Source organism: Mauremys mutica, chromosome 26 (genome assembly GCF_020497125.1).
Source record: "Mauremys mutica isolate MM-2020 ecotype Southern chromosome 26, ASM2049712v1, whole genome shotgun sequence".
Lineage (NCBI taxonomy): Eukaryota > Metazoa > Chordata > Testudines > Geoemydidae > Mauremys > Mauremys mutica.
The window spans coordinates 15,867,411-15,889,936 of record NC_059097.1 but is presented as its reverse complement, the minus strand read 5'-3'; the positions used below and the strand labels follow the sequence as shown (position 1 = coordinate 15,889,936).

General features: G+C 52.5%; 1 protein-coding gene across 1 annotated transcript; it reads left to right on the top strand.

Annotated features, from left to right (window-relative positions):
- The first annotated feature begins 7,790 nt into the window (after nucleotides 1–7,790).
- LOC123356644 (zinc finger protein 883-like) lies at nucleotides 7,791–20,112 on the top strand. The gene is made up of 3 exons (XM_045000022.1): nucleotides 7,791–7,842; nucleotides 10,045–10,266; nucleotides 16,862–20,112. Exons 1-3 carry the CDS (start codon nucleotides 7,809–7,811, stop codon nucleotides 18,469–18,471), a joined length of 1,866 nt encoding a protein of 621 aa, XP_044855957.1. The 5' UTR covers nucleotides 7,791–7,808; the 3' UTR covers nucleotides 18,472–20,112.
- The last annotated feature ends 2,414 nt before the right edge of the window (nucleotides 20,113–22,526 follow it).

Here is a 22,526-nt window from a genome sequence, read left to right as displayed (position 1 = left end):
AACACACACAGGGGCTGCCGGGCTGGGGGGGGGGGGGGGGGACGGGCGGCTCCTCCCCGGGCCTGGCCCCCCCCATGGTAACCCCAGCTCTGCCCCGCATAGTCTCCCGTGTCCCCCCCCCCCCCGGGGAACCTGCCCCTCTCGCTGCCCGCGCCCGGGGTCTCCGGCAGCTGCTGGGTTCCCCGCGTGTCCCACCCCCCTGCGTGGGGGGCAGGGCCAGGCCCGGGGAGGGGCCGCCCCTTCCTGCCCGGCCCCCGCCCCTCTGTGCCGGCAGCGGGGCCATGGCCGGACCCGGGGGCGCGGCGCGGGGGCTGCTCCGGCCCTGCAGCCCGCGGGGCAGCGCGGTGGGTCGGGGGGGGGGCGCGTGGGGCGGGGACACGCGTGGGGCGGACCCGCGGAGAGGGGCCCGGAGCGCGGCTCGGCTGCTGCTGCGGAGCTCGGAGCCCAGGCGGGGCCCGGCAGCGGGGGGAGCCGGGGGTCAGAGCGGGGCTGGCGGGGGGGGATCGTGGGGCGGCTGGGGAGGGTTTGGGGGTATCAGTGGGGAGGGGAAGAGCGGGGGATTTGGGGGGTGTCGGGGGCCAGAGCAGGAAGATTGGGGGTGTCGGGGGGGGGGAGTTCGGGGGTGTCCGTGGGGGGGGGGAAGCGGGGGGAGTTAGGGGTGTCAGTGGGGGGCAGAGCTGGGAGTTGGGGGGTGGCAGTGGGGGGGCGTTGGGGGGATGGCAGTGACGGGGGGCAGAGCTGGGAGTTTCGGGGTGTCCGTGGGGGATCAGAGCTGGGGTTCGGGGGATATTCAGTTGGGGGGGGCTCCATGTTCACATTTGGGGTCTGTGGGGGGGGTGGGGCAGTGTCTGAAGCTGGTGGCTTAGGGTGTGGATGGAGTCGGCCGATACCCAAAGCTGGGGGGGCTGGGGGGGGCTGCACCCGTCACTTCCCCGGGGGGGTCTGTGTTTTCTTGGGAAAACCCGCCCCCCCCCCTTTCGCCATCACCTCCCCCCTCGCCCTGGCTGGGGCTGACCTAGACCTGGGGGAAAGTCTCCGTGGGTCCAGGGGGCTCTGCAGGGCGGGGGGGGCGCTGAAATCTGGCAGCTGGGGGGGGGGGTTTGCAGTAGTTTGTAACCCCCCCTCCCCCGCTTCTCCCAGGCCCCCCCAGCAGCGCGTCCGGCCCCCCCGCGGGCCCGGGGAGAAGCCGCCGACGCCGAGGAGCAGCGGCGAAGCCAGGAGCTGCTGGTGGGTGCCCAGGGCCGCCCACCCCCCAGGTTTGCCGGGGGGCCCAGAGCCCCCAGTGCCGGTGAATGCAGGGCCCGGCCTGCGGCCTCTGCCAGGGACCCCCCCGGGAGCCCAGGGAGGGGCAGGGCCAGACACGGGGGGGGGGTGATGCCCTTAGGGGGCAGGGGGCTGCTGGGCGGGAGAGGGTCCGACACGGGGAGGGTGATGCCCTTAGGGGGCAGGGGGCTGCCGGGCGGGAGAGGGTCAGACACGGGGGGGGGGTGATGCCCGTAGGGGGCAGGAGGCTGCTGGGTGGGAGAGGGTCAGACACGGGGGGGGGGTGATGCCCTTAGGGGGCAGGAGGCTGCTGGGTGGGAGAGGGTCAGACACGGGGGGGGCGATGCCCTTAGGGGGCAGGGGGCTGCCGGGCGGGAGAGGGTCCGACACGGGGGGGCGATGCCCTTAGGGGGCAGGGGGCTGCTGGGCGGGAGAGGGTCAGACACGGGGGGGGGTGATGCTCTTAGGGGGCAGGAGGCTGCCGGGCAGGAGAGGGTCCGACATGGGGGGGGCGATGCCCTTAGGGGGCAGGGGGCTGCCGGGCGGGGGAGGGTCCGACACGGGGGGGGGCGATGCCGTTAGGGGGCAGGGGGCTGCCGGGCAGGAGAGGGTCCGACACGGGGGGGGCGATGCCTTTAGGGGGCAGGGGGCTGCCGAGCGGGAGAGGGTCAGACACGGGGGGGGGGCGATGCCCGTAGGGGGCAGGGGGCTGCTGGGCGGGAGAGGGTCAGACACGGGGGGGGCCGATGCCCTTAGGGGGCAGGGGGCTGCCGGGCAGGAGAGGGTCAGACACGGGGGGGGGGGGATGCCCTTAGGGGGCAGGGGGCTGCTGGGCAGGAGAGGGTCAGACACGGGGGGGGGGTGATGCCCTTAGGGGGCAGGGGGCTGCCGGGCGGGAGAGGGTCCGACACGGGGGGGGGGCGATGCCCAAAGGGGGGCGGGGGCTGCCGGGCAGGAGAGGGTCCGACACGGGGGGGGGGGGGTGATGCCCTTAGGGGGCAGGGGGCTGCTGGGCAGGAGAGGGTCCGACACGGGGGGGCGATGCCCTTAGGGGGCAGGGGGCTGCTGGCCAGGAGAGGGTCAGACACGGGGGGGTGATGCCCTTAGGGGGCAGGGGGCTGCCGGGCGGGAGAGGGTCCGGCTGGGTGAGCCCAGACCCCTGCCCACGGGCTGGCTGGACGTCGCAGTGACCGGGAGCCTTTCTAGCGCCCGGGGGGATGGGCAGGGACTGGGGGTGCAGAGATGGGGGGTTTGGGTCGGTTTTGGGGAGAACAGCCCCCCCCCCGTGAGCCGTGTCCAGCTCACCCCGGCCCCGATCCCTGCCCCCGTCCCGGGGTAAACGAACCCCCCGTCCCCCAGCACAGGGGGTCCCGCAGTGGTGAATAAATCCCACCCCCGCCGGGGGGGGCGCTGACGGGTCTCCCCCCCCGCCCTGTGGCTGCAGGAGCAGGCGGCAGCCGAGAGGCGGCAGCTCGTCTGGGAGTGGCAGGAGCTGCGAGGGTTTCTGGAGGAGCAGGAGCAGCGGCTGCTGGCCCGGCTGGAGGAGCTGGAGGGAGCCATTGTCCAGCGACGGGACGCGGGCGGCTGCAGCCTGTCCCGGGAGATTTCCCTGCTCGGGGACAGGGGAGGAGACGAGGGGCAGCGGCCGCCGAGCCCCCCCCTGCAGGTCAGGCTGTCGTTGCAATGATCATACGCAGCGTTTCTCTAGGCGCGTCTCAGCCCTAGACCCCAAAGCGCTTTACAGAGTGGGGTCAGGGGCATTATCCCTATGGGAGAAATGGGGAAACTGAGGCAGAATCCCCTCCCCCATGCTGAGCCCCCACTCACACCCAGTTAATGGGTTACTGGGGCCAGGGGGCTTGTGGGGCTCTCAGCCCTGGGGCGAATTTGACTCCCAAGGCAGAGGAACATTTTCTGCCTGTAAAGTGCCCGGGGAGAAACTTCCCCCCCCGCCGTGGCCACCTCCCAGCAGGGATTTCTGGGGCTGCTGAGCTCCACTGTCCCTGCTGGTGGGGCCGGGGGCGGCCCCTGCTCTCTGCACCAGAACCCGAGTGTGTGAAATGCCCCTAACTCCCCGGGGCTCCCCTGGCGATTCCCCTGCAGAGCAGGCGGCTCCCCCGGCCGGGGACCCCTCCTCTGACGGCCTCGTCTTTCTCTCCCTCTCCAGGGTGCCGGGAGCTGTGGGGCCAGGTGAGTGCCGGGCTCTGTCTGGCTCCCCTCGTGGTGCGTTAGGGCTGAATTCGGCGCTGGCCCCTGCCCCTGCCGTGCGACCCGCCGGCGCCGAGCCTGGGACTCTGCCTTGGCAAGGGGACGAGCCCGTCGCTCTCGGACAGCTGAGACGGGCCCCCCAGGGCTGTCAGACGTGGGCCAAGGGCCGGGCTGGGCCTGGCTGACGTAGTCCCATGGCCACGGCCCGTGTTCAGGGTCTGCAGAATCTCAGCTTCCCGTTTATTTTTTTTAAAGTAAGTTTCCAGCCCTCCTGGTTGCAAAGAAACCCTCCCCGACGGGCACGGGGACAGCGGTGCCTCCCTGAGTCTGCAGACAGCCTGAAACAGCGGCTCAGGGGGCGGGATGGCCCTCGGCCTCCGTCGATCTCATTGGCGTGTCCGCGTAGACGCTGACGTCCTTCGTTCCCGGGAGGGGGGCGGGGTGCTTGATCCCCGAGTCTCCCCTTGTTGTCCCACTGAAATACGTGGGTGTCCTGTGAAGGGAGGTGGGGTGCAGAGTCTTGCATTGATGGCCTGGCCTCCTCAATGGACCAGAAAGTGGAGTCCCCCCCCCCCCGTATGAGCCGGGCACCCCCGGGTCGCTGCTCCCGCGGAAGGGCTCAGGGCTTTTGGGGTTCGTCCCCCGCTGGAGCCCTGGGCTCTCTCTGAGCAGCTGGGACCTGTCCACTCTTTGGTCTGTGTCTCCTCCCTTCCCACGTAATCCCGGTGCCGCGGCCCCTTGTTGCTGGAATATCCCGGTGTGGGAGGTGGCTGCGAACATAGGAGCGGCCACACTGGGTCAGACCAAAGGTCCATCCAGCCCAGCGTCCTGTCTGCCGACAGCGGCCAGAGCCAGGTGCCCCAGGGGGAATGAACAGACCAGGGAATCATCAAGTGATCCATCCCCCATCGCCCATTCCCAGCTTCTGGCAAACAGAGGCTAGAGACACCATCCCTGCCCAGCCTGGCTAATAGCCATCAATGGACCTGTCCCCCATGAATTATCTTGGGTTTTTTTTGAACCCTGTTACAGTCTTCACCACATCCTCTGGCGAGGAGTTCCACAGGTTGTGTGAGGAAATAATTCCTGTTTTAACTTGCTGCCTAGTCATTTCATTGGGTGACCCCTAGCTCTTGTGTGACGAGAAGGCGTAACGGACACGTCCGTATTGACGTTCTCCGCCCCAGTCATGCTTTCACAGACCTCTGTGAGATCCCCTCTTCGTTCTCTTTCTCAAGCTGAAAAGTCCCAAGCTTACATCTCTCTCCTCATACGGAACCTGTCCCAGACCCCTCGTCATTTTTGTTGCGTTTTTCCAATTCCAATGTATTTTTTCTGAGATCGGGCGACCACGTCTGCACCCAGTCAGAACCCACAGAACCGGAGCGTCCCGGAGACAGCTCCCGAGCCCGTCTCTGTTCCTTGCCCCCACGTTTCCCGGTGTCCATCTCTCTGGGCCCATGGCGAGCACGGGGCTGAGGGCAGGTGACTCGCCGTAACCGAGACAATCTCAGGCTGCAAAGCTCAGATCCAGGGTTCCTGGAGTTTGGGGGTTGCTGGGCTCAGGGTCTGGGGCTCAGGCCTATTTCTCACCCCTCCTTTCCCCAGCAGGGAGGACGGGACGTTTCGGAAGCCAGAGCCGTCGTTTGCGGAGCTGGAGAAGAGACTCAGCGATTTCTCTCTGCAAAGTGCCGTGCTGCAGGAGGTGCTGCTGGGATTCAGAGGTGATTTGGAGTCTGGGGGTGGCGTCTCCTCTGGTTAGAGCGACCCTGACCCTGGGGAGGAGTCGGGGACTCTAGTGATGTCACTGATCCTGGGCTCCATCTCACAGCCCAGCTCAGCGAGTCGCCCTTCCCCATGGAGCAGCCCTGTGGGGCTGGCTCTGTCTGCAGTGGCTGCGTTATCGGCCTCTGATCTCTGTCACCATCTCGTCGTTAACAGCAGTTCCATTAATAAGCAATGGGGGTTTCTCCATGAATGTGAGGGCCTGAATTCTCACCTCTCCCATCTTCTCCTTCCCCTAGAGACGCTGCGACGGGAGCTGGGGAGCGACACAGGTACGTGTCTGTCTCTGACGGGCCGTGGGGAGATTTCAGACCCATAACCATGTTAACGACAGGGGATCGCAGCCTCCAGCCCCGATGTGCAGCTGGAAATGGTGGGAACAATGTGAAGCAGGGTGACCCCCGTGGCTGACTCACTCCTGCCGTGACATGTGATGGGGATTCAGAGCGAATACGGATCTCAGGGGTGTGTTTCCCTTTGGGGAAAGGAACAACCACCTGAATGGTGTGAGAGAGGATGAAACACAGACAATAATCTCCAGACCCTGAGGCGTCTGAGAGCTTCCACGAGCGAGTGGAAGTGATCAGATGTGGGCCGCAGAGTCTCGGGCGTGAGGAGGGGGGTTCACGTTTTTCATACTGACTTCAAAAAAAGGGGTCCCCCCCATTTTTTTTCTTTTGGCAAACCCCTGACAGTTAGCAAGGAATAAGAATAAAACCCGTAACAAGGCCAATCCTCTAGAACGTGCAGGTGTGCATCTCAAGAGGCTGACGGAGAAGGGGTGTCCCTGAGGGCGAAACGTGCAGGAAGTGAGATTTCCTTTGCAGAAGATGATAAGAAATCCGTCCCCCTGCGCTGGGGGAATGTGCCGACAGGCTCAGATCCAGTTCCTGTCTCGGCACCAGGCGGGTTTTGTGTGGTTCCCCCTCTGCTGTCTCCCAAAACTAAGTGATTGCAATGGCAAATGAAATTTAATGTGGATAAATGTAAAGTAATGCACATTGGGAAAAATAACCCCAATTATACATACAATATGATGGGGGCTAATTTAGCTACAATTAATTAGGAAAGAGATCTTGGAGTCATCATGGATAGTTCTCTGAAGATGTCCACGCAGTGTGCAGAGGCGGTCAAAAAAGCAAACAGGATGTTAGGAATCATTAAAAAGGGGATAGAGAATAAGACTGAGAATATATTATTGCCCTTATATAAATCCATGGTACGCCCACATCTCGAATACTGTGTACAGATGTGGTCTCCTCACCTCAAAAAAGATATTCTAGCACTAGAAAAGGTTCAGAAAAGGGCAACTAAAATGATTAGGGGTTTGGAGAGGGTCCCATACGAGGAAAGATTAAAGAGGCTAGGACTCTTCAGTTTGGAAAAGAGGAGACTAAGGGGGGACATGATAGAGGTCTATAAAATCATGAGTGATGTGGAGAAAGTGGATAAGGAAAAGTTATTTACTTATTCCCATAATACAAGAACTAGGGGTCACCATATGAAATTAATAGGCAGCAGGTTTAAAACAAATAAAAGGAAGTTCTTTTTCACACAGCGCACCGTTAACCTGTGGAACTCCTTACCTGAGGAGGTTGTGAAGGCTAGGACTACAACAGGGTTTAAAAGTGATCTGGATAAATTCATGGAGGTTAAGTCCATTAATAACTATTAGCCAGGATGGGTAAGAATGGTGTCCCTAGCCTCTGTTTGTCAGAGGATGGAGATGGATGGCAGGAGAGAGATCACTTGATCATTGCCTGTTAGGTTCACTCCCTCTGGGGCACCTGGCATTGGCCACTGTTGGTAGACAGATACTGAGCTAGATGGATCTTTGGTTTGACCCAGTCTGGCTGTTCTTATGTTCTGTCCTGGGGAACCATCTCAGATTTAAAGGGTCTCGGTGGGTTTAGCCCTGGTGGGAGGGGATGGGTCTGCACTGCCGCGATGGAGCATTTTCCCAGCGTGGGAGTCGAAAACATCTCTGCAGAGAAAGCGCCAGTGAGACTTGTGATGGGAAATGACCTAAATGATGCGACCCCCCCCCCCCGCCCAAATAACCCTTCTCCCCCCGACAGGCTGCAGAATAACATCCCCGGGTCCCTCCAGATTCTCCCAGCCTGCCCGGGGAAGGGAAATGGATGCAGCAGACCTGGCTCAGGTAGGGATGCTGAGGACGTGCGGGGAGGTTCCCGCAGGAGCCAGAGAAGACACGGGAAGTGGGAGTTTGATTTAAGGGTGGGAGGGTGCAGGCCATGCACGGGGTGAAGAAAGGGAGGGGGACGAGGTGTGACGGACCTGCTGGGACTTGGTAAACCTGGGGCCGAGTTTTTAGGAAGGTTGGGTGGTGGGTGGGACTCCCCTGACGCTGTATCCATTTGATGGGCTGCTCTCCCCCAGGAATAGTGGGGCTGTGAGTGGGGCAGCAGGTCCTGAGTGTGGGACTCTTGCTCTTTCAGGGGCCGGTGACCTTCGAGGAGGTGGCTGTGCATTTCACCAAGGAGGAATGGACTCTGCTGGACCCTGTTCAGAGAGCCCTCTACAGGGATGTCATGCAGGAGAACTATGAGACTGTGACCTCGCTGGGTAAGGGTTCCTGTCCCCTCGGATCTTGGAATAGGAAATGCAGAGTTAAGGTTCACGCCAGCCCCACAATGCCACCTCTACTCTGCCCTGTTTCAGCATCACCCCAATATGCCAGTGACACACACACACCACCAGAGACCCTCCCCTGCTGCAGAACACTTTGAGAACAGCACAAAGTCGAACAACTTCTCTTGGCTGAGGCAAAACTTGCCTTTAGGTCCAGCCTAGCAAACAGAAGCGTCCGATCCCTGGCCGGGCCCGCAGAGGTGGAGCCTACACCACACGAGCCATCTCAGACCTGCAAAGTATCACCGCGTCTTCGCCCCTGAGGGTTGAGAACGGCCAGGCTGGGTCAGACCAAAGGTCCATCGAGCCCAGCGTCCTGTCTGCCAACACTGGTCAATGCCGGGTGCCCCAGAGGGAATGAACAGAGCAGGGAATCACCAAGGGATCCATCCCAGCTGCCACGGAGTGTGGGGGAGTCAGGGCCCTGCACCCCCACTCCCTGCGATTCACCGGGACTCTCAGCCAGCCAGTAACACAGGTGGTTTATTAGACAATGGGAACACAGTCCCGAGCAGGGCTTGTAGGTACAACCAGCACCCCTCAGCCAGGTCCCTCTGACCCCAGACTTGGGGTTCCTCCCTCTTCCCAGCCAGCCCCAAACTGAAACCCCAAACCCCTCCAGCCGGCTCCCTCCCCCTTTGTCCAGCTTCCCTGACCACCCCCCTTCCTCGCTCAGGTACCGTCCCTCACCTAAAGTCGTCCCCTGCTCTCCCATCCCCCGTGCAGACAGTCCCAGTAAAACTAAACGACATTCCCCGGTCAATCCGCCCCGCTCCCTCCTGCGTCACACCAGCGTCCTGCAAATGATTCCTTCTGAGTCATTGCGTCTATGACCGTTCTCGAGGGCCAGCACGTGTTTCCCCCAGGGTGCCGACACCGCTCCCGGCAAGAACACACCCTTGTGGGCCTTCAGTGTTGCAACCTGCAACGCTCGGGAATGAAATGAGGCATCTTTGCTCCTTCAAGGATCCCACGCCCCTCCCTTTATATCAGTCACAGCTCTGCCAAGCTGCTCCAACGACTCCCTCCATCATCCAGTTACAGCTGGACCTGGGCACGCCGCTGGAGGGCATGCGGATAAATGCTGGGATTCCCATCTCTGAATGCAACACAAACAGTGGCACGTTCTCTTAGTCCTTCCTCATCTCGGTTACAAATTTGTAGATTTTATGGCCAAAGGGAGTATTCGGTTGTCTACTCTGACCTTCTGTATAACACCGACTGTAGCGTTTTCTGCTGTACCTTTCGTATTGAGTCAAACACCTTGCGTTAGACTATATCATCACCCACAAAGGCATCCAGTCTTGACTTGAAGACTCCCAAGAGAAGGCGAATCCCCTGTTTCCTCGGTAGCGCAGTAACCATTGCACCATCCTTACTGCACCATGGTCAGGGGTTAGAGGGCAGAGTTAAGGTGATGTTGCCAGGATGGTATGAACTTTCACGCTTCATTTCCTGGTTTTCAGAGCTCTACAATTAGTCACCGTCCACGTTCTGGAAGGACACACGGCAGCCCTTGGCAACCCTAAGTGAATTCCTGAGCCTAGACTATCTTTTTTTTTTTTTTGGTTCAGGGTGTGAGTCTTCGCACCCTGTAAGCGTGTGACCGAGCGAAGTGTGCTGCCAGATTCGAAAGCGCAGACCAAGTCGTCATCTGCCGGTGGATATTAGAGCACTGTAAAATATTGCTCTTAGCCCAGAAATTGTGGTTTCGATGGGCACAACGCCCCAGAGGAGCTCCTGCAGAATGCAGGAAAAATGCATCACATGCAGTAGCCCCCCTGAACCCCACCAACTCTTCCCATCTTCCCGGTGACTCTCTGTGTTTTCTCTTCTCCTCTCTTTCTCGGAAAGAAGCAGGTGGTTTCCCTGTTGGCCGCAATCTTCACCTGCTAGGCCATGGAGCTACAGTCTCAGTGTTTTAAGGACTCCCCTGTGAGGATGATTGTCTGGCAGGGTGTTTTCCCCGCAGAGATGGGGTGTGTTCAATCCCTCTTTAAGCAGAATGGCCTACACGTTTGAGCCTCCGTGGCGCTAGCCTCGGCGTATTGCTAGGTTAAAATGGCCTTGGGTTAAAATAATAATACATTTGTGAGCAATCCCCTTGAGCCCACCTGATTTCCTTTCCCCGTGCAGAGTTTCCAGTTTTCCCACCTGATGAGCTCTCTCAGCCTCAACAAGACAAAGACCCGTGGGTCCCAGATCGCCATGATTCAGAGGAAAGCGAGATCCTGAGCGGTACCTGCCCAAGGGAGGAATCATTCAGCCAATTCGAAATCTGTCTATGGCTGAAGGAAACAGCTGGGATTCCTGACAGAGACCTTGGGAGTTCTCCGAGTTCAGGATTGTCCCCAGCAGGTGTGTATCCTCCGGGCAGATGTCGCTCGTGACTTCCTACCTATCCTGTGCGACACCTGGCAGTAGCTCCCTCCTTCACCTGCCTTCCCCTAAGTGCTTCGACGGGATTTACAGGCAGAATTGATCCCCCCTACCCCGTGGGAAAGAATTTTGGGGAAATTCAGTCCCTGAGTTATGTCCATCTTTCCAGCCCTTCTTTGGTTGACCAGGATGGTGATAGTGACCATGAAATGCTCAGGGAGATTAGAGAGGCTGTAAAAATAATCTCAGTAATGGGACATTTCAACTATCCCCATGTTGAGTGGGTCCATGTCACCTCAGGCTGGGATGCAGAGAGAAAGTTTCTGGACACCATAAATGACTGTTTCTTGGAGCAGCTAGTCCTGGAACCCACCAGAGAAGAAGCAATCCTTGATTTAGTCCTAAGTGGAGCCAAGGATCTGGTCCAAGAGGTGAATGTAGCTGGACCACTTGGTAATAGCGCCCATAATATAATTAAATTCAACATCCCTGTGGAAGGGGGAAAACACCAAAGAACCCCACCATAGTAGCATTTAATTTCAGAAAGGGGACCGGCACCCACATGAGGACGTTGGTTAACCAGAAATTAAAAGGTACGGTCTCAAAAGAGAAATGCCTGCAAACTGCATGGAAACTTAAAATCACGACAGTGGAAGCTCAAATTAAATACGCATCCTAAATTAAAAAAAAGAAACCTAGTAAGGCGACCAAGAAAGTGCCGCCGTGTCTAACCTACGAAGTAAAAGAAGCTGTTAGAGGCAAAAAGGAAGTAAAATCCTATTGAGGAAAACAGAAAGGAACAGAAACTGTGGAAAGCCACGGGAACCGTGCCTTTGTGGGTCACAACTAACAATACCCAAATTCAGGACAAACTGCTGAGAAATAGGGCAGAGATACCCCAAAACAGGAGGTTATTTTCCCCTGAGAGATACCAGACCATCAACAGAAGTAAACTTCCGTTTCACCCCACTGGCTAACAAGAAGGCAGAACAGCAGTTTCCTTGGGAATTCCAGTCCCTTGTGTCACCAACAAAAACACTAGACTAGAAATGAGTGGTTCTTTAAAACCAATTTCATCAAATAAGAGGTTCTTCTGATCCCAAAGGACTAGCCACACACCCGGGTCAAATCAGATCTTACCCAAAAATCACGCTGCTGCTAATCCTTTAGGATCTAAAATCTAAAGGTTTATAGAAAGAAAGAAAGAGAGAGGAGAGTTAAGAATAATTTAAAAGGGGATAGAGAATAAGACAGAGAATATATTATTGCCCTTATATAAATCCATGGTACGCCCACATCTCGAATACTGCGTACAGATGTGGTCTCCTCATCTCAGAAAAGATATTCTAGCACTAGAAAAGGTTCAGAAAAGGGCAACTAAAATGATTAGGGGTTTGAAATGGTTCCCATATGAGGAGAGATTAAAGAGGCTAGGACTCTTCAGCTTGGAAAAGAGGAGACTAAGGGGGGATATGATAGAGGTCTATAAAATCATGAGTGATGTGGAGAAAGTGGATAAGGAAAAGTTATTTACTTATTCCCATAATACAAGAACTAGGGGTCACCAAATGAAATTAATAGGCAGCAGGTTTAAAACAAATAAAAGGAAGTTCTTCACGCAGCGCACAGTCAACTTGTGGAACTCCTTACCTGAGGAGGTTGTGAAGGCTAGGACTATAACAATGTTTAAAAGGGAACTGGATAAATTCATGGAGGTTAAGTCCATAAATGGCTATTAGCCAGGATGGGTAAGAATGGTGTCCCTAGCCTCTGTTTGTCAGAGGATGGAGATGGATGGCAGGAGAGGGATCACTTGATCATTGCCTGTTAGGTTCACTCCCTCTGGGGCACCTGGCATTGGCCACTGTCGGTAGACAGATACTGGGCTGGATGGACCTTTGGTCTGACCCGGTACGGCCTTTCTTATGTTCTTGGTTCAGACTTGTAGCAGTGATGGAATAAACTTCTGGCTTGATAAGTCTCTGGTTGCTTCTAGATAACTGGACGGTCCTCAGTCCCTGAGTCCCATCAGTATAAGTCCATAGTCCAGAGGTTTGAGCAGGAAAGAGGGTGGAGCAGGATAGAGGCACAGTGGAGGTGTTTCCAGGGCCTTTTATAGCTTCTGCCACGTGGAGGGAAACCCATGGCTTCAAACAAAGCCCTCGGCACAGCTAGTGGAAAATTACAGGTCCAAGATGGAGTTTGGAGTCACGTGGCAATGCCTGACCTCACTTAGTCCTGGCAGGAAAGTCCATTAAGAATAGATCGGCGTCTCCCATCGTAAGTTAAGTGTCGTAGACTATCAGGAGGTATCTAGTCTAACCCTCTGCTCAAAGTAGGACCAACCCCAATTGAATCCCCAAATGGCCCCCGCAAGGATTGAACTCACAGCCCTGGGTTTAGCAGGCCACTGCTCAAACCACTGAGCTATCCCTCCCCCCTTTAATGGGCCATGCAATTTGCATAGTCCCTCCAGGATGCGCTGGCTAACTACCATGTGGGCGTTACCCCAGGAGCAAATGTTTGAAATACAGGTAGAGCCAATATTCATAACTTGAAGTACAAAACTACACGCATGCCAAGAGCATCATCACATTCAGCAAATGATAATCTTTCCATAGACATCTTCCGTGCCCCGTTTTGTACAAGATTGGTTGCAAAGATCTAACAACAGTGGTTGCAACAATGACCCATATGGTCATAGTTTAATCAGAGACCGTCACAGCCATGTGTAAAAATATAACCCAGCAGGCCAAAAAAGAATTTGAAGAGCAATTCTCAAAAAGTAACAACAACAAAATTTTGAAGCTCGCCAGAAGCAGGACACTTGCTAAACAGACAGGGGTGCCACTGGCCAATCGAGGTATTATAACAGCACTCAAGGATGATAAGGCCATTGTGGAGAAACTAAATTAATTCTTTGCATCAGTCTTCCCTGCAGAGATTGTGAGGGAGATTCCCAGACCTGAGCCATTCTTTTTAGGTGACAAATGTGAGGAACTGTCCCAGATTGAGGTGTCATTAGAAGAGGTTTTGGAAAAAATTATAAATGAAACTACAGTAAGTCCACAGGACCAGATGGGATTCACCCAAGATTTCTGAAGGAAGTCAAATGTGAAATTGCAGAGCTGCTGACTGTGGTATGTAAGCTATCACTGAAATCAGCTTCTGTACCAGATGACTGGAAGATAGCTAATGCAATGCCGATTTTTTAAAAAAGGCTCCAGAAGCGATCCCAGCAATTACAGGCCAGTAAGCCTAACTTCAATATCGGGCAAATTGGTTGAAAGTCTAGTAAAGAACAGAATTATCAGCCTCATAGATGAACATGATTTGTTGGAGACGAGTCAACATGGCTTTTGTAAAGGAAAATCATTCCTCGCCAATCTACTAGAATTCTTTGAGGGAGTCAGCCAGCATGTGGACAAGGGTGAGCCAATGAATCTAGTGTTCTTAGATGTCCAGAAAGCCTTTGACAAGGTCTCTCACCAAGGCTCTTAAGCAAAGTATACTGCCATGGATTAAGAAGGAAGGTCCTCTCAGGATCTGGTTAAAAGAGAAGAAACAAATTAGGAATAAATGTTACATTGTCAGAATAGAGAGAGAGATGAACAGTGGGGTCCCCCCGGGGTCTGTATTGGACCTGCGCTGTTCAACATATCCGTAAGTTATCTGGAAAAGGAGCTGACAAAATGTGCAGACAATACAAAACTACTCAGGAGAGTTTAAGTCCAAAGCAGATCCAAAGGGATCTCCGAAATCTGGACAACCAGGCAAGAAAATGGCAGATGAAATTCAGTGTTGATAAATGCAAAGTAGTAACGCTCATTGGGAAACATCATCCCAACCCTACGTACTGAATGACAGAGTCTAAGTTCGCTGTTACCACTCCAGAAAGGGATCTTGGAGTCATTGTGGATAGTTCTCTGAAAAGGTAACAATATTGGGGATTATTAGGGAAGGATAGATAAGATACAAGATATCATGTTGCCGCTGTATAAATCCATGGTGCATCCACATCTTGAATACTGTGCTCAGGTGTGGCCGCTCCATCTCAAAAAAGATACATTGGATTTGGAAAAGGTACAGAGAAGGTCACGAAAATGAATAGGGGTATGGAACAACTTCCGTATGAGAAGAGATTAAAAACCCTGGCGTTTTCAGCTTGGAAAAGAGACGAGGAAGGGAGGATATGATAGAGGTCTATAAAATCACGCCAGGTGTGGAGAAAGTGAATAAGAAAATTTGGTTAACAGTGGCCTTCACACAAAGAGTTTTTTACAAAAACCTTCAAAAACTATACAGCAGTTTTTATAGTATGCAAAAAAAAAAAAGCATTACAAATTAAACCTTACTACATTTTGTAATTAAAACTGAGCCTTTAACATTCCTCTCATTTCCTTAACGTAAACCCAATACAAAATTCTATTTTTTACTTACTAAACCTTAAAACAAAAAAATTGATATTTAACTGAAATGTCTAATTTATAATACATATAAAAAAATAATAAACATAACTTTTCCATTATATAGATCTTCTAAAGTATCAGAGGGGTAGCCGTGTTAGTCTGGTTCTGTAAAAGCAGCAAAGAATCCTGTGGCACCTTATAGACTAACAGACGTTTTGCAGCATGAGCTTTCGTGGGTGAATACCCACTTCTTCGGATGCAAGGATTCTTCGGTCTTGCATCCGAAGAAGTGGGTATTCACCCACGAAAGCTCATGCTACAAAACGTCTGTTAGTCTATAAGGTGCCACAGGATTCTTTGCTGCTTTTATAGATCTTCTAAAGACACTTTAAGTGGATGCATCATATCTTCTCCTCTTTCTTCTACCATTGCGACTTCTACTCTGATTACCCATGAAACTGAACAATCCACCACCAAAACGTGAGAGAAAATATCGTCCATTCCACCACTTCCCCCCCCCCTCTACACTGGGGGGATCGACCTAAGCTACGCAACTTCAGCTTCGAGAATAGTGGAGCTGATGTCACCGTATCTTAGGTCAACTTACCTCGCGTCCTCACAGCGCGGGGTCAACTGCCGCCACTCCCCCGTCGACTCCGCTACCGCCTCTCGCCGCGGTGGAGTACAGGAGTCGACGGCAGAGCGATCGGGGATCGATTTATCGCGTCTACACTAGATAAATCGATCCCCGATAGATCGATCACTACCTGCCGGGTAGTGTAGACGTACCCTTATCCTAAACCAAAAAAATAAACATAATCAATCTTAAAAATTATTCTAATCTGTCCCTGCCTTAACATCAATACAAACACTAGCAATCGATCAAATGCGTTTCTACCAATATCCCCCAAAAACATTCCTTTTTGCTATTCGAAAAAAACCCCTAACAAAATAATTAAATCATACATCAGAGGGGTCGCCGTGTTAGTCTGGATCTGTAAAAGCAGCAAAGAATCCTGTAGCACCTTATAGACTAACAGACGTGTTGGAGCATGAGCTTTGGATGCATCCGACGAAGCGGGGATTCACCCCCGAAAGCTCCTGCTCCAAGACGTCTGTTAGTCTATAAGGTGCCACAGGACTCTTTGCTGCTTTTAAATCATACATTAATTCTGGTACGACTATAAAATCCTGCTCCTACACAACTGGGTCAAGAGAAGGCCATTGAAACCGCAGGAGTTTTGTAGGATGGAACTAGTATTCGTTGGGGGCTCTGTCGGAGAAAGCTTGCACAGCTCCTGTCTGCACAATCGCTGGCTCAAAGCCACCACTGTTATTCCTCCGCTTCTAATCCGCGCAGCATTTGCTCGCCATTTTGAAGTTAAAAACACGCTGCGTAGATGGTTATGCAGACTTGGCAGGTAAACTGTTAGGTCGGGGGATCTCTGAGTTGGTGAATGTCATGGCGGAAGCGCCCCCCCCCATCCCCTTTTTGGGGCAGGAAGGGGGACGTTATAATGTCAACTTATTTTTAAGCTTTTTTTTCGATTGTTATTGTTTTAAATTTTCATAATTCTGCAAAATAAAAGTTTTAGCCTTTTTCCCCCCAGTGTTTATCAATGTTAGTTTTCAGTTGAAGGAAATTACGCCAGGAAGTCAGACAATCATTATTTAATGGCAGTAGATGTTGAGATTCAAACCGTTTAAAGTCTTTTCGCTGGGAAAACGAACTCTCAACCTTGCATGTCAAAATATACAAAGTCTGTATCCTTAAAGCCAACTCTGCGTTCTCAAGCAGTATTTTACTTAAGTTGCCTATTTGAAATTTTGATTGTTGACGGCAATATTTTTGCTTGGTTTGTGAGGTTGCAGTGAAATTGATATTTATGGATAAAAATCTAATCCGTCCAAGCCCGAATCCACCGAAGTATGTGCTTAATTGAAAGCACATTAAAGATTTTGTTGGGGATTGGTCCTGCTTTGAGCAGTGGGCTGGACTAGACACCTCCTGAGGTCCCTTCCAACCCTGATATTCTACATAGAATCAGTGAGTGGTCTCATTGAAACTCTAGGGATCAGGGATTGCCAGAACATGAGCAGCTTCTGGTCTCTTCCACCGCAGCTAATTTGCATCATGATATGGTCTCCCCCTTTTCTGCCAACAGGTGATGGGATGCCGAGTGAGAAGGAGGACCACCAACCTCAGCAGGAAGATGCTGAGCAAGACGAACCACACAGGACATTATTGCAAATATCTGAGGAGGAGGATTCCAGGAGTCGTGAGCAGAGAGAAGGAAATGAGAGTCAGCACAGGCCAGAGAGAAAGCAGGGAAATCAGCCAAGGGAGAAATTGAATAAATCCATTAATAGTTGGGGACCTCACAAATACGTCAAAGAAACCTCAGCCCAGCCGAAAATCCAGGCAGGCGCGAGAAACAACACATGCTCCGAGTGTGGGAAAAATTTCAGTAGCCGCTCAGTTCTTCTTAAACATCAGAGGATCCACACAGGGGAAAGACCCTATGAATGCCGCGAATGTCAGAAAAGCTTCACTCACAGGTCATCCCTCATTAAGCATCGGAGGATACACACTGGAGAGAGACCCTATGCGTGCTGTGAGTGTGGCAAAAACTTCATTGACCGTTCAGCCCTTATTAAACATCAGAAATTCCACGCGGGAGAGAGACCCCATGAGTGCAGTGAGTGCGGGAAATGCTTCACCCAGAGCTCGGACCTCATTACGCATCAGCGAATCCACACGGGAGAGAGACCCTATGAATGCAGCGAGTGCGGGAAAAGCTTCACTCAGCGAGCATCCCTCATCAAACATCGGAGAATCCACACCGGCGAGAGACCCCATGAATGCTGTGAGTGCGGGAAAACCTTCACTCAGAGCTCAGGCCTTGTTCGACATCAGATAATCCACACGGGGGCGCGATCCTACGCGTGCGCCGAGTGCGGAGAAAGCTTCTCTCGGCGCTCGAACCTGATCGTGCATCAGAGAATCCACACCGGGGAGCGACCCTATGGGTGCTGCGAGTGCGGGAAAAGCTTCATTGACAGCTCATCGCTTAAGAAGCATCAGCGGATCCACACAGGGGACAGGCCTTACGGATGCAGCGAGTGCGGGAAAACCTTCACTCGCAGCTCAAACCTCATCACACATCAGCGAACCCACACAGGGGAGAGACCCTACGAATGCAGCGAGTGCGGGAAAAGCTTCACTGACAGCTCTCTCCTCATTAAACATCAGAGGATCCACACGGGGGAGAGGCCCTATGAATGCGGCGAGTGTCAGAAAAGCTTCACAGACAGCTCAGACCTTATTAAGCATCAGCGAATCCACACCGGAGAAAAGCCCTATGAATGCGGCGAGTGCGGGAAAAGCTTCACTGACAGCTCAGACCTCATTAAGCATCAGAGAATCCACACGGGAGAGAGGCCTCATGCGTGCTGCGAGTGCGGGAAAAGCTTCACGCAGCGCTCGTGCCTTGTTAAACACCAGCGGATCCATACGGGAGAGAGACCCTACGCGTGCGCCGAGTGCGGGAAAAGCTTCGCTTGGCGCTCCAACCTCATTGTGCATCAGAAAATCCACACGGGGGAGAGACCCTACGGGTGCTGCGAGTGTGGGAAAAAATTCATTGACAACTCGGCGCTCCTGAAGCATCAGCGAATCCACGTGGGGGCCAGACCTTATGAATGCGGCGAGTGCGGGAAAACCTTCACTCGGAGCTCCAACCTTATCAGGCATCAGAGGCTCCACACCTCATAGAGACGCGCTAGATCAGTGGTCTCCAACCCGCCCACCAGACGACGAGCCACGGAGGACCGTGGCGGCAGGACGAGCATCCGCCGACAATCGGTGGCATTTCGGCAACACCTCTGCATGAGGCTGCTTGTCGGCGGCCAGGACGCGGGGCCACCTAGATGCCCCAGCGGGCACCCATGGGCACCGCATTGGGGACCCCTGCTCTGATCGGGCCAACCGATTTTTTTTCTGCTGCCCTAGCATGGTTAGGGTTTAACCTTTAACTGTTTTTCTTTTCTTCTTCCATCCTTTTTCAGACTACGGCTTTTTCGAACTGCAGCCACTTTTGCTTTTTTAACGTGGCTTGAGAACCCAGCTTCGTCTTTTACGTTCCCCGTGATCTGCCTCGGTTTTATTTGGGGATATTTTTTTAGTAAGGCTGTAACTTTGTTTCCCCCTTTGCTGTTTTAATTTAGACGCTTTTCGCCTCAGCTTGTGACGTTTTCGCTGACTATTACATACCTGCTTTTCCCTTGCCGCGACTTGCGTGGCCCGAGTTACACTGCTGATGCGGAGGATACTTGGATTTGACTTCCGGCTGGAGGGAGAGATTTTTTTAATTTTATTTTATTTTATACACCTCATAGAGATGCTCTATTTTATTTTTGCTTTTTAATTTTTGCCTTTAATTCATTCATTTTTTAATTTATTATTATTGTGATCATCTGCTTACAGAGCTGCAGCGATGTTCCAGGGCCGGAAAAGGGTTTTTAAAAAAACATTACCCTTCTCTTGTACAAAATCAATACGCGGTTTTAAAATATTATTTTTAACTTTTATTTTTAGGGAGTTTTTATATCTGTTTTTAACTTAACCAGACTCCCAGCCTGACCCCTGAGTTCCAGTAATGGAATGTATTCATAAATCGACTTGCTGACTGTGTCGCAGAGAAATTACAGGTCGCTACCCTACCCTGCAGTTCTTCCCTGTTGCACAGGAAACCAACCAACCAACCAACCATTCGTACCGATCATCCCCTTCTCTCCACCACTCCTGGGTGGCTCGCCAATTCTGTTACTCACGGGTTTTCGAACCCAAAGCACTGGTAACTTAACTGGTTCTTGTTAGGAATAAATTAATGGGGACGCAGCTAGTTTGTTTCACAAATGATTGGCACAAACAAGAGTGCTTTAACTAAAACGACTGTCTATATCGTTAATAATATAGGCAACGGTGCTTCATGCTGCAAAGTTTTAGGACAAGGATTAACCACACACAAGTTCAATCGAAGGAGGAAGCTTTAAGGTTGTGGTTCAAACGCGAACAATCATTTGGTTTTGGCGCTGAACTGTTTAACAGCTCAGTGTGGATCGCACGGCCCGGCTGAAATTCTGGGAGTGAGGTTTACGTATTAATGGACAGCTCCGTGGAGTTCCTGTTTTAGGATTTATGAGGGTTGGTGATCCGTTGCATTCATTTCATCAGTTGGCTAAACTGATAACGTGATTGCAATGCAATAGCATTGTGGACGCATTGATTTACGGACTTTTGACTTTAACGTCCGTGTGTGCACCCAACGGTTAATGGAGTCATGGATAGAGCAGTTTAGACTTAGCAATGTGTGTTCTTGAAGTTTTTTTTTTCAGTTTGAATAAAATGTATCAAGGGGGAATCTGGAGCCGTTTCTTTCGATAAGCAACGTGGGCCAGAACGGCCGAAAATCAGAGTGGAGATCAGCGAGTCATGTAAATTAACCCTTTGGTTCTCACAGCGAACCAAAGGGAGCATCCATCTTTGCTCCAGCTGTAACTGGAGGAGCTCTGAGCATCACAAGGGACAACGGGCTCCCGCTCCCAGGTTTTGGGGAATTGGGTGGGGTAGAGTGGATGAGTAAGATGGGGTCAGTGGGGTGGGGAGTGTCTCTGAATAGTGGCAGGTGATGGTGGCTTGCTCTGCAGTCTCCGTCACGGCTAGGGCCAGCCTGTGCCCCACGCTGGCTGCCTATCCCTGGTCAGGCCTTGAGGGTCTTATTTGAAGGATTGTTAATGGGGATGAAGAGCCTGTACGGTTCAGCGAATGTGCTGACAAAGTGAATGCCTGGGTGTTAACAGGGCATTGCTGAAAAAAGGCAGAGTTAAGGTTGGGTGGGCAACCTTAACTATGCATTTCCTGGTTTTCAAAAGTCAAATGGATGTGTGTGATCAGCAAAGCGGGGCCTTTAGATCCGCCACACAGACTTCTGTCTGCTCAACTAATGGAGAAGCAGCAGTAGTAGGTTGTTATCCTGTATGTAGACTGGGCATTAGAGCGGGATGAGACTCACACTTTTCGAGGGAATTTCACAACTATTTGCTCCCAGCAGAGGAATGTAGAGAGTGCACTACCCAGTCCCAGCTCAGTCCCTATGGATCGCCAATAATTCCCATTGGCCCCCCGGCTCCTAACTCCCTTCCAACCTCAGTAGTTCCTGGTTGTCTCCTCTCTGCTCCTCACCCCTTTGCACTGGGATCAGGATGCTTATTCGTAATAGTCCACTTGGTGCCAGAAGTGGGATCATGATGAGCACCGGAGAGACAGACTCCTTGCTCTCAGTGCGGATGCTCGGAACCACAGCAAACTCTGGTGTCGTGTCCATGGCTGCAGCATAGAGAGAGGCCCAGTGGGATGGGATGAGAGTAAAGGAGGGGGGTGGAAGTGAGACAGCTTGGGGCGGGGATGGGGATCCTCTCTCTTTCCTTTTCTCTCCACTTCCTGTTCTTTTCTTTCCCTGCCAGGGTGGCGGCTTGTACGTCAGATGATAAAATTACTGAGATCGTAGGAACCTTCAGAGCAGAGAGAGCCTGGGGGACACTGCTCTTTCATGATTTTAAAGCTAATCTCATGATTTATGGTGAGCCTGAGTCATCGTTTTTGAACGTTTGGAGTTGGCAGTATTGTGAAAATGATTTGAAAGTGTCAGTTTCACTCCTGTTGAAAGTCAGTTTTGAGTCTGTAATTTCTAGTTGGGAAACACCTGTAGAGGCCCCAGGAAGGTGCAGGATGAACTGACACTGAGCACTGGCCTGCTAAACCCAGGGTTGTGAGTTCAATCCTTGAGGGGGCCACTTAGGGATCTGGGGCAAAAATTGGTCCTGCTTTGAGCAGAGGGTTGGACCAGATCAGTGGTTCCCAAACTGGGGTTCACAAAATGTTACAGGGGGTTCTCAGGAATAAAATTCCCCAACTGCAGACACAGCTGTCCTTAGGGATCACTGGCAGCCCAGAGCCCCTGAACTTCCAAGATCAAAGCCACCATCTCTATCTCAGACACAGGTTAGGGGTTTGTTACAGGAGTGGGTGGGTGAGATTCTGTGGCCTGCGTTGTGCAGGAGGTCAGAGTAGATGATCATAATGGTCCCGTCTGACCTTAAAGTCTATGAGTCAGCTTCTTAGATCTCTTCCTGCTGTTTCACATCTGATACTCCCTGATGAAACACAGGAGCCTTGTCTTACAACGGGTTTATTCACAGTGATTCAAGCTACAAAAGTGAGATTGTGGCAGTGTCACCGTTTTCATAATGGAATAAAAATACAGGAACGATAAGTAGTAATTAATATTAAATAGTGTCATAAGCATGTCATAAAAACAAAGTTTATATTTCCAAGCTCACTGCTTTTATAATTTCAAACAATAATTGTTTTAATTATGTAAAATAAGTATAAAAATAACACTCCGGTAAAGGAGAAAATCCCTGGAAATATTCGTTTTCAGGAGGGGGTTCGGGAGACTTGACATTTTAGTGAAAGGGGTTCGCAGGTTGTTAAAATTTGGGAACTGCTGGACGAGGTGACATCCTGAGGTCCCTTCCAAGCCGGAGAGTCTATGACATGGCGCAAGATGCCAGAAAACAGTATTAGAGGTGAGTGGGTCTGATATTTATTGAATTTTCTTTCTTTATGTAGGAATGAGACACAGTTCTCCTGTCAGCTAATTTCTAAGTTATCTGCAAAAAAAATCCCCACCCCTAGAGTTTTCAGGTGCCTAAGTAGCCTTTGCAATCAGTTAAAATTGATCCTCCACCCCCAAAATCTGGAATGAA

Bases quoted from the DNA above. Each gene is read 5' to 3' on its own strand.
- LOC123356644 (XM_045000022.1), top strand. From the start codon at position 7,809: ATGCAGGAGAACTATGAGACTGTGACCTCGCTGG. The intron at 7,843-10,044 runs GTAAGGGTTCCT...TTCCCCGTGCAG, and splicing joins TGAGACTGTGACCTCGCTGG to AGTTTCCAGTTTTCCCACCT. The intron at 10,267-16,861 runs GTGTGTATCCTC...TTCTGCCAACAG, and splicing joins TTCAGGATTGTCCCCAGCAG to GTGATGGGATGCCGAGTGAG.